This window comes from Cherax quadricarinatus, chromosome 69, assembly GCF_038502225.1.
Source record: "Cherax quadricarinatus isolate ZL_2023a chromosome 69, ASM3850222v1, whole genome shotgun sequence".
Lineage (NCBI taxonomy): Eukaryota > Metazoa > Arthropoda > Malacostraca > Decapoda > Parastacidae > Cherax > Cherax quadricarinatus.
In genome coordinates, this window is record NC_091360.1 from 23,649,221 (window position 1) to 23,660,967 (window position 11,747).

At 42.3% G+C, this 11,747-nt stretch overlaps 1 protein-coding gene across 1 annotated transcript in view; it reads left to right on the plus strand.

Annotated features, from left to right (window-relative positions):
* The window catches only part of LOC128701883 (small ribosomal subunit protein mS37), a gene marked incomplete at its 5' end in the record, with an annotated part of 52,781 nt that extends 43,979 nt beyond the window's left edge, over positions 1–8,802 (plus strand). Inside the window, 1 exon segment of the mRNA XM_070099875.1 lies at positions 8,637–8,802. Within this exon segment, the coding sequence (XP_069955976.1) occupies positions 8,637–8,753 (117 nt within the window).
* Positions 8,803–11,747: the final 2,945 nt, after the last annotated feature.

The following is an 11,747-nucleotide window of genomic DNA, read 5'->3' on the forward strand; positions in this document are numbered from 1 at the left end:
CTACTCTACTATTGTGCATGTATCCTTCTCTTTGTGTGTAGGAAAATGTATATTTCACGTGGTAAAAATTTTTTTTTCATACTTTTGGGTGTCTTGCACGGATTAATTTGATTTCCATTATTTCTTATGGGGAAAATTCATTCGCATACCGATTATTTCGCATACCAATGAGCCCTCTTGCACGGATTAAAATCGGTATGCGGAGGTCCACTGTACATTATTATATATTATATGTATATTATTATATTATACTATTATTATATGTATTATATCATTATTATATCATACATTGCCCAAGTTTCAATAAGATAGTCCAACAAACAAATGAGATACAATTCCCTAGATCAAGAGCAAGAGCCCCTCACCAGCATCAAGACACCTGCCTTGAGGTCTGCTCCCTTATGGAAATTTTGCGTGCCTATAGAAGCAAAAAATTTACCCATCGACTGCTTGTACAGTGGTCCCTCGCTTTTCGTAGTTCTCGGCAATCGTAAATTTCGCCAATCATAGGGATAATTTCGTATAAACATGGACTCGCTTTTCATAGGTTGACTCCCAAATATTATTATTATAATAAAAAAGAAGCGCTAAGCCACAAGGGCTATACAGCGCTGAACTCCCAAATAGTAGTTCGTCCGGGACGCATACGCACGGTGCGAGTCGGGGAGGCCTCCCTACCCAGCCAGTCTGGCATTGTTTACCAGTGAGTGAAGGTCCCCTCAAGTGCTCCTACAAAATATTTCATAATATTCCACTCATTTTAGTGCTTGCAAGTACTAAATAAGCTACCATGGCTCCAAAGAAAGCTCCTAGTGCCAAGCCTGTGGTAAAGAAGGTGAGAAATATGTACAGTGACAGTCTTGGGCCATTTTAGGGAAGTGTTAAAGAGACGCCAGAAACAGAGCTCTCTCCACAGTTACTTTGCGAGAAAGGACTAGAATGACTCTCGAGGTGGTCCTAGTGGCATTAAGAAACAGAGAAAAGAAGCAACCCCAGAGAAGCAATTGGTACCTGAGGTGTTGCTGGAAAGGGATTCCCCTTCCAAACTGTAAACAATCCAATCTCTCTCCTCCTCCCGTCTCCCATACACTAAGAAGAATCTCCAATAAAGGTAAGTGTTATGCTGTTAATGTTTCATTCATCATTTCCCATTGTATTATGTACTACATGTATATTTCATGTAAAAAATTTTTTTAATACTTCTGGGTGTCAGGAACGGATTAATTGTATTTACATTATTTCTTATGGGGAAAATTGATTCGCAAATCGTAAATTTAGTTTATAGTAGCTCCTCCAGGAACGGATTAATTACGAAAAACGAGGGACCACTGTATTTGGAAAAAACTTGCATGTGGATGCGCTCGCAAGTAGAGGTTCCATTGTACTTGTAGAAATAAAGATTATTTTATTAGCATCAAGTGTTTCTCACCAAGGCAGGGTGACCTGAAAAAAAGAAGAAACACTTCCATCATCGTTCACTCTGTCAATGTCATGCCAGAGGCGTGCCTACACTACAGTTAAAAAAACTGCAACACAACACCCCTCTGAAGATTGCAGGCATTGTACTTCCCACCTCCAGGACTGAAGTCCGGCTAACCAGTTTTCCTGAATCCCTTCATGTTACTTTGCTCACACTCCAGCAGCATATCAAGTCATAAAAACCATTTGTTTCCACTGAACATGCTTACACATGCTGGAAGTCCAAGCCCCTCGCACACAAAACCTCCTTTACCCCCTCCCTCCAACCTTTCCTAGGCCGACCCCTACCCCGCCTTCCTTCCACTACAGACTGATACACTCTTGAAGTCACTCTGTTTCGCTCCATTCTCTCTACATGTCCGAACCACCTCAACAACCCTTCCTCAGCCCTCTGGACAACAGTTTTGGTAATCCCGCACCTCCTCCTAACTTCCAAACTACGAATTCTCTGCATTATATTCACACCACACATTGCCCTCAGACATGACATCTCCACTGCCTCCAGCCTTCTCCTCGCTGCAACATTCATCACCCATGCTTCACACCCATGTAAGAGCGTTGGTAAAACTATACTCTCATACATTCCCCTCTTTGCCTCCAAGGACAAAGTTCTTTGTCTCCACAGACTCCTAAGTGCACCACTCACCCTTTTCCCCTCATCAATTCTATGATTCACCTCATCTTTCATAGACCCATCTGCTGACACGTCCACTCCCAAATATCTGAATGAATTCACCTCCTCCATACTCTCTCCCTCCAATCTGATATCCAATCTTTCATCACCTAATCTTTTTGTTATCCTCATAACCTTACTCTTTCCTGTATTCACTTTTAATTTTCTTCTTTTGCACACCCTACCAAATTCATCCACCAATCTCTGCAACTTCTCTTCAGAATCTCCCAAGAGCACAGTGTCATCAGCAAAGAGCAACTCTGACAACTCCCACTTTATGTGTGATTCTTTATCTTTTAACTCCACGCCTCTTGCCAAGACCCTCGCATTTACTTCTCTTACAACCCCATCTATAAATATATTAAACAGCCACGGTGACATCACATCCTTGTCTAAGGCCTACTTTTACTGGGAAATAATTTCCCTCTCTCCTACATACTCTAACTTGAGCCTCACTATCCTCATAAAAACTCTTCACTGCTTTCAGTAACCTACCTCCTATACCATACACCTGCAACATCTGCCACATTGCCCCCCTATCCACCCTGTCATACGCCTTTTCCAAATCCATAAATGCCACAAAGACCTCTTTAGCCTTATCTAAATACTGTTCACTTATATGTTTCACTGTAAACACCTGGTCCACACACCCCCTACCTTTCCTAAAGCCTCCTTGTTCATCTGCTATCCTATTCTCCATCTTACTCTTAATTCTTTCAATAATAACTCTACCATACACTTCACCAGGTATACTCAACAGACTTATCCCCCTATAATTTTTGCACTCTCTTTTGTCCCCTTTGCCTTTATACAAAGGAACTATGCATGCTCTCTGCCAATCCCTAGGTACCTTACCCTCTTCCATACATTTATTAAATAATTGCACCAACCACTCCAAAACTATATCCCCACCTGCTTTTAACATTTCTATCTTTATTCCATCAATCCTGGCTGCCTTACCCCCTTTCATTTTACCTACTGCCTCACGAACTTCCCCCACACTCACAACTGGCTCTTCCTCACTCCTACAAGATGTTATTCCTCCTTGCCCTATACACGAAATCACAGCTTCCCTATCTTCAACAACATTTAACAATTCCTCAAAATATTCCCTCCATCTTCCCAATACCTCTAACTCTCCATTTAATAACTCTCCTCTCCTATTTTTAACTGACAAATCCATTTGTTCTCTAGGCTTCCTTAACTTGTTAATCTCACTCCAAAACTTTTTCTTATTTTCAACAAAATTTGTTGATAACATCTCACCCTCTCTCTCATTTGCTCTCTTTTTACATTGCTTCACCACTCTCTTAACCTCTCTTTCTCCATATACTCTTCCCTCCTTGCATCACTTCTACTCTGTAAAAACTTCTCATATGCTAACTTTTTCTCCCTTACTACTGTCTTTATATCATCATTCCACCAATCGCTCCTCTTCCCTCCCGCACCCACTTTCCTGTAACCACAAACTTCTGCTGAACACTCTAACACTACATTTTTAAACCTACCCCATACCTCTTCGACCCCATTGCCTATGCTCTCATTAGCCCATCTATCCTCCAATAGCTGTTTATATCTTACCCTAACTGCCTCCTCTTTTAGTTTATAAACCTTCACCTCTCTCTTCCCTGATGCTTCTATTCTTCTTGTATCCCATCTACCTTTTACTCTCAGTGGAGCTACAACTAGAAAGTGATCTGATATATCTGTGGCCCCTCTACTCAACAGTCTTATATCTACCAATACATAATCCAACAAACTACTCTCATTTTGCTCTACATCATATCTTGTATACTTATTTATCCTCTTTTTCTTAAAATATGTATTACCTATAACTAAACCCCTTTGTATACAAAGTTTAATCAAAGGGCTCCCATTATCATTTACACCTGGCACCCCAAACTTACCTACCACACCCTCTCTAAAAGTTTCTCCTACTTTAGCATTCAGGTCCCCTACCACAATTACTCTCTCACTTGGTTCAAAGGCTCCTATACATTCACTTAACATCTCCCAAAATCTCTCTCTCTCCTCTGCATTCCTCTCTTCTCAAGGTGCATACACGCTTATTATGACCCACTTTTCGCATCCAACCTTTAATCCACATTATTCTTGAATTTACACATTCATACTCTCTTTTCTCCTTCCATAACTGATCCTTCAACATTACTGCTACCCCTTCCTTTGCTCTAACTCTCTCAGATACTCCAGATTTAATCCCATTGATTTCCCCCCACCGAAACTCCCCTACCCCCTTCAGCTTTGTTTCGCTTAGGGCCAGGACATCCAACTTCTTTTCATTCATAACATCAGCAATCTTCTGTTGTCATCCGCACTACATCCACGCACATTCAAGCATCCCAGTTTTATTTTCATTATTTCTTATGGGGAAAATGGTTTCGAGTTTCGTGAATTTTGACCTTCGGCGGGCTCTCTGGAACGGATTAATCATGAAACTCGGGGGGTCCACTGTATAAATAACATAGAAACCTAATATATACTCCAGAATGCGTAAAATATGTCATGTAACAGGTGGAGGCAGCCACAACCACTCCCTCTTTGTTGTGGTAAACATTGCCATCTAATGACAGCCTTTTGAAGTCGTCTATTATAATTATTATTACGTAGTACAGTGGACCCCCTCATACCGTTGGCATCACATAACGATTAATCCGCATACCGCTTGCTTTAATCGCAAAAATTTTGCCTCTCATACCGCTTAAAAACCCGCTCACCGCTGTTCGTCCGAGACGCGTCCAATGTGCGCCTTAGCCAGCCTCACATGTTCCACCGGTGGCATTGTTTACCAGCCAGCCTCTGCGGTAGCATCCAAGCATACAATCGTAACATTTCGTATTATTACAGTGTTTTTGGTGATTTTATCTGGAAAATAAGTGACCATGGGCCCCAAGAAAGCTTCTAGTGCCAACCCTACAGCAATAAGGGTGAGAATTACTATAGAGATGAAGAAAAAGATCATTGATAAGTATGAAAGTGGAGTGCGTGTCTCCGAGCTGGCCACGTTGTATAATAAAAAACCCCAATCAACCATCGCTACTATTGGTGGTACAGCTGCTGCTGCTGCACTGTCAGCTGCTGCTGCTGTAGCATCGTCTGCTGCTGCTGTAGCACTGTCAGCTGCTGCTGCTGCTGTAGCATCGTCTGCTGCTGCTGTAGCACTGTTGGTGTGGCTTATTGAGAATATACCAAGAAACAATTAATCCCAGAGGATTTGCCACCCAGGATAACCCAAAAAAGTCAGTGTCATCGAAGACTGTCTAACTTATTTCCATTGGGGTCCTTAATCTTGTCTCCCAGGATGCAACCCACACCAGTCGACTAACACCCAGGTGAACAGGGAAAAATGCCTGGAACTAGTGCTCATATTGGTGAATTTAAAGCCAGCAAAGGTTGGTTTGAGAGATTTAAGAATCGTAGTGACATACACAGTGTGATAAGGCCTGTTCTGGAAGAAAATACCAAACAGGACCTACAGTACTCAGGAGGAAAAGGCACTCCCAGGACACACTGTCTCATCAGTCATTGCTGCATCTTCAATAAAGGTAAGTGTCATTTATTCTTCATTTAGTAGACTAGTACATGCACAATATATACTGTGCATGTACTACTCTACTATTGTGCATGTATCCTTCTCTTTGTGTGTAGGAAAATGTATATTTCACGTGGTAAAAATTTTTTTTTCATACTTTTGGGTGTCTTGCACGGATTAATTTGATTTCCATTATTTCTTATGGGGAAAATTCATTCGCATACCGATTATTTCGCATACCAATGAGCCCTCTTGCACGGATTAAAATCGGTATGCGGAGGTCCACTGTACATTATTATATATTATATGTATATTATTATATTATACTATTATTATATGTATTATATCATTATTATATCATACATTGCCCAAGTTTCAATAAGATAGTCCAACAAACAAATGAGATACAATTCCCTAGATCAAGAGCAAGAGCCCCTCACCAGCATCAAGACACCTGCCTTGAGGTCTGCTCCCTTATGGAAATTTTGCGTGCCTATAGAAGCAAAAAATTTACCCATCGACTGCTTGTACAGTGGTCCCTCGCTTTTCGTAGTTCTCGGCAATCGTAAATTTCGCCAATCATAGGGATAATTTCGTATAAACATGGACTCGCTTTTCATAGGTTGACTCCCAAATATTATTATTATAATAAAAAAGAAGCGCTAAGCCACAAGGGCTATACAGCGCTGAACTCCCAAATAGTAGTTCGTCCGGGACGCACACGCACGGTGCGAGTCGGGGAGGCCTCCCTACCCAGCCAGTCTGGCATTGTTTACCAGTGAGTGAAGGTCCCCTCAAGTGCTCCTACAAAATATTTCATAATATTCCACTCATTTTAGTGCTTGCAAGTACTAAATAAGCTACCATGGCTCCAAAGAAAGCTCCTAGTGCCAAGCCTGTGGTAAAGAAGGTGAGAAATATGTACAGTGACAGTCTTGGGCCATTTTAGGGAAGTGTTAAAGAGACGCCAGAAACAGAGCTCTCTCCACAGTTACTTTGCGAGAAAGGACTAGAATGACTCTCGAGGTGGTCCTAGTGGCATTAAGAAACAGAGAAAAGAAGCAACCCCAGAGAAGCAATTGGTACCTGAGGTGTTGCTGGAAAGGGATTCCCCTTCCAAACTGTAAACAATCCAATCTCTCTCCTCCTCCCGTCTCCCATACACTAAGAAGAATCTCCAATAAAGGTAAGTGTTATGCTGTTAATGTTTCATTCATCATTTCCCATTGTATTATGTACTACATGTATATTTCATGTAAAAAATTTTTTTAATACTTCTGGGTGTCAGGAACGGATTAATTGTATTTACATTATTTCTTATGGGGAAAATTGATTCGCAAATCGTAAATTTAGTTTATAGTAGCTCCTCCAGGAACGGATTAATTACGAAAAACGAGGGACCACTGTATTTGGAAAAAACTTGCATGTGGATGCGCTCGCAAGTAGAGGTTCCATTGTACTTGTAGAAATAAAGATTATTTTATTAGCATCAAGTGTTTCTCACCAAGGCAGGGTGACCTGAAAAAAAGAAGAAACACTTCCATCATCGTTCACTCTGTCAATGTCATGCCAGAGGCGTGCCTACACTACAGTTAAAAAAAACTGCAACACAACACCCCTCTGAAGATTGCAGGCATTGTACTTCCCACCTCCAGGACTGAAGTCCGGCTAACCAGTTTTCCTGAATCCCTTCATGTTACTTTGCTCACACTCCAGCAGCATATCAAGTCATAAAAACCATTTGTTTCCACTGAACATGCTTACACATGCTGGAAGTCCAAGCCCCTTGCACACAAAACCTCTTTTACCCCCTCCAACTTTTCCTAGGCTGATCCCTACCCTGCTTTCCTGCCACTACAGATTTATATGCTCTCCAAGTCATTCTATTTCATTTCATCCTCTCAGTGTCAGAACCACCTTGACAGCCCCTCCTCGTTATTATTATAATAATCAAGGGGGAAGCGCTAAACCCGGAGGATTATACAGCGCCTGGGGGGGGATGTGGAAGGCATTCAGGCTTAATTCGGGGAACTGGAGCACAGATCCAATTCCCTAAATCAAGAGCCCCTCGCCAACATCAAGGAACCTTCCTTGAGGGGAGCCCCTCCTCAGCCCTCTGGATAATGCTTTTACTAGTCCAGCACCTCCTAATTTCGAAACTATGGATTCTCTGCATTATTTTCACACCACACATTACTCTCAGACATGACATCTCCACTGCCTCCAGCCTTCTCCTTGTTGCAACATTCACCACCCATGATTCACACCCATATAAGTGCAATGGTATAACTATGCTCACATACATTTCCCTCTTTGCTTCCATGGATAACCTTCATCTTCACAGACTCCTCACCTTTTACCCCTTATCAATCCTGTTATTCACCTTGTCTTTCATAGACCCCTCTGCTGACAAATCCGCTCCCAAATATCAGAATACATTCACTTCCTGTTCCCTCTCTCCAGTCTAATATCCAGTCTTTCACTACCTAAATTTTATCTTGTTTACTTTTTATGGGGAAACACAAAACCCATAGGGATTATACAGCACCTGGGGGAGGGGTATATGGAAGGCATTTAGGTTCAATTCAGGGAACTGGAGCACAGATCCAATTCCCTAGATCAAGAGCCTCTCACCAGCATCAAGGAACCTCCCTTGAGGGGTATGTTCACTTTTAATTTTCTTCTTTTACATACCCTGAAACTTCCACCAACCTCTGCAACTTCTCTTCTGAATCTCCCAAAAGCACAGTGTCATCAGCAAAGACCAACTGTGACAACCCCCATTTTGTGTTAGATTCTTTATCTTTTAACCCCACACTTCTTACCAACACCCGAACATTCACTTCTCTTACTACTCCATCTATGAATATATTGAACAACCATGGTCACATCCTTTAGCACTGTACAGAATTTAATTTAATTTTTTTTCCACAGCAAAACCGAAGTAAGGAGGAGGAACTGAATAGGCTGGGAATTCTTTCACCTGGCGAGAAGAATCTCTCTCACAAACAACTTAATCAACTTCTGAAGAAATATCCTCAGCCTAAATAGCTCATGTAGTATGTGCTATACATTTTGTAAATATTTAGAAGAAAAAATGTTTACATTTTCATTAACCCTTCCTTAGATATCAATTAGCATGGGGGTGTGCTAAACCTATATTATAATCAAAAAGAAAAACAAAGCTAAACCTATAGGGACTATACATTATTATTATTATTATAATCAAGGGGGAAGCGCTAAACCTGGAGGATTATACAGCGCCTGTGGGGGGGGATGTGGAAGGCATTCAGGCTTAATTCGGGGAACTGGAGCACAGATCCAATTCCCTAAATCAAGAGCCCCTCACCAACTCTTGACAACCAACAGTTGCTTCAAAGCCACCTTATCTTTTATGGACAATGTGCGGTGTATGTATTTTACACAACGAAAAGCATTTCTTTTATTTGTTGGAACCATGGCTAGGGCTAAAAGTGAGCAGGTTATAACAATAAATGGAGAAAAAGAAGTTGGAATGACTCGTGCAGCAAGTAGTGCCACCAAACATTAATGGCAGGTTGGTGTGACGACCCTGAAAATTTGAAATTATGCTAGCCAAAATTACTGCCAGATTACTAATGGAACCAAATTACCGACTGCTGGATTACCGATGGCCGACTTGTATAACATTTGTAGCTTAGGAAGTGAGGGTTCCTGTGATGGCTGCACTGGCTGGGGAATTTCCTTATTTGGTAGTGTATGATTCACTATTGTAACTGAAGCATTAAACCTAACAAACAAGTGCCAAATCCATCTGGGTAATACATTATAATCATAACCAAGCGCTAAACCCATAAGGGTCATTCAGCGCTGCTTTACTGTCATACAGCACATGGGTAATGGGATTCATTAATATAGTCCCAGTGAAGAAATTAAGACTAAAAAAAAAAAAATCTTCAGTGCTAAGTTTTTCAACTACCGAGGTGGAAGAGGATTATCAAAAAGAAGCGCTAAACCACAAGGGCTATACAGCGCTTCAGGGCAGGGAAGGAAGCAAGGGTATCAGGTGGCAAAAGGGAGAGGGATGATTAGTAGGTTACGGAGATCAGCAGGGCAGTGGATAGTGAGGGGGTAGAAGGTAGCAAGAGATTGAGGTAGAAAGGGCTAAGGGGAGTGCTCAAGGTATCATCATCAGAGTTTGTGGAGTAAATCAGTTGTCAAAAAGTCAACAAGAGAGCCAGGATTAAAGGAGGGTCCATCAGCAAGAAGGGAAGGTAGAGAGATAGCAGCAGAGCGGAGATGACGTCGGAGGTAAATTCTGGGTGCTTGTTGATAGAGAGGGCAGTCCAACAATGTAGCTAACAGATACTGGAACCTGACAATTCTCAGTGAGGAACAGGGCACCTCTCCATGAGATACCCGTGAGTAAGACGAATGTGGCCAATGCGAAGACAGGAGAGAGTAGTCTCCCAACCTAGACACCGATGACAAGACGATGGCCAGTAACCTAGACTTGGTTTAATAGAATGAAGTTTGTTATTGAGCAGATCAGACCATCGCTGTTGCCAATGGGTAGAGATACAGCATAACCAAAGTTGGAGGTGGTTGAGGTTTCCATGGCTTCCTGTTTTCCCACTGATCCTGGTTTTGTGATCTCTGAATCAGTCAAGATGCATATTATTATTATAATCAAGGGGAAGCGCTAAACCCGGAGGATTATATAGCGCCTGGGGGGGGGGGAGGATGTGGAAGGCATTCAGGCTTAATTCGGGGAACTGGAGCACAGATCCAATTCCCTAAATCAAGAGCCCCTCACCAACATCAAGGAACCTTCCCTGAGGGGTCAAGATGCATAGAAGCTAAGACATTGTATAGTTTTAAAAATAGGTTAGATAAATACATTAGTGGGTGTGTGTTGGAGCTGGCTAGCTTGTGCTACTAGGTCAGATGCTGTGCTCCTTCCTTAAGTGAATGTGACCTGACCTGACTAGGTTAGGGCATTCGTTCAAGCCGGTAGGAGAATTGGACCTGCCTCGCATGGGCCAGTAGGCCTGCTGCAGTGTTCCTTCTTTATGTTCTTAGGTTAACTGGTTGATTTTTCACAACATTCAGATAAAATTGTTTCTGGTACTCTCTTCAAGGGAGGGAGGTGCCTTGATGCTGGTGAAAGGCTCTTGGTCCAAGGAATTGGAATTACCTTTCATTTCCTAGGATTATTATTATTATAATCAAAAAGAAGCGCTAAGCCACAAGGGCTATACAGCGCTGCAGGGTAGGGAAGGAAGCAAGGGAATTGGATGGCAGAAGGGAGGGGGGATGATCAGCAGGTTACAGAAAACAGCGGGGCAGGGGATAGTACGGGGGTAGAGGGTAGCAAGAGATTCAAGTAGAAAGGGCTGAAAGTATCAGAATTTGTGAAGTCAGTCGTTGTCAAAAAGTCAATGAGAGAGTCCGGATGAAAGGTGGGTCCATCAGCGAGAAGGGAAGGTAAAGAGAGAGCAGCGGGGCGAAGACGACGACAGAGGTAAATTCTGCGTGCTTGTTGATAAAGTGGGCAGTCCAACAGAATGTGGCTGACTGATAATGGAGCTTGGCAATTCTCACAGAGAGGAGCAAGACGCCTCTCCATAAGATATCCATGAGTAAGACGAGTATGGCCAATGTGAAGACGGGAGAGAGTAGTCTCCCAACCTCGACACTGGTGATAAGAAGACGGCCAGTAACCTATACTCGGTTTAATAGACTGAAGTTTGTTGCCGAGCATAGTAGACCAACGTTGTTGCCAACGGGTGTGAAGGTGGGAAGATATTACAGCAAAATAGTCCGTACATGGAATACCTCTATATGAAACTGGTAGGTCATGTACTGCTGACCGCGCAGCAGTGTCTGCCTGTTCATTGCCCTGTACGTCAACATGACCAGGGACCCAACAAAAAACAATATCTTTATGCTTAGTAAAGATGCGGCGTAGCCAAAGTTGGATACGGAGGACTAAGGGGTGAGGTGTATCAAATTTTTGTATAGCCTGTAAAGCACTAAGGGAGTCTGAGACAACCACAAATGATG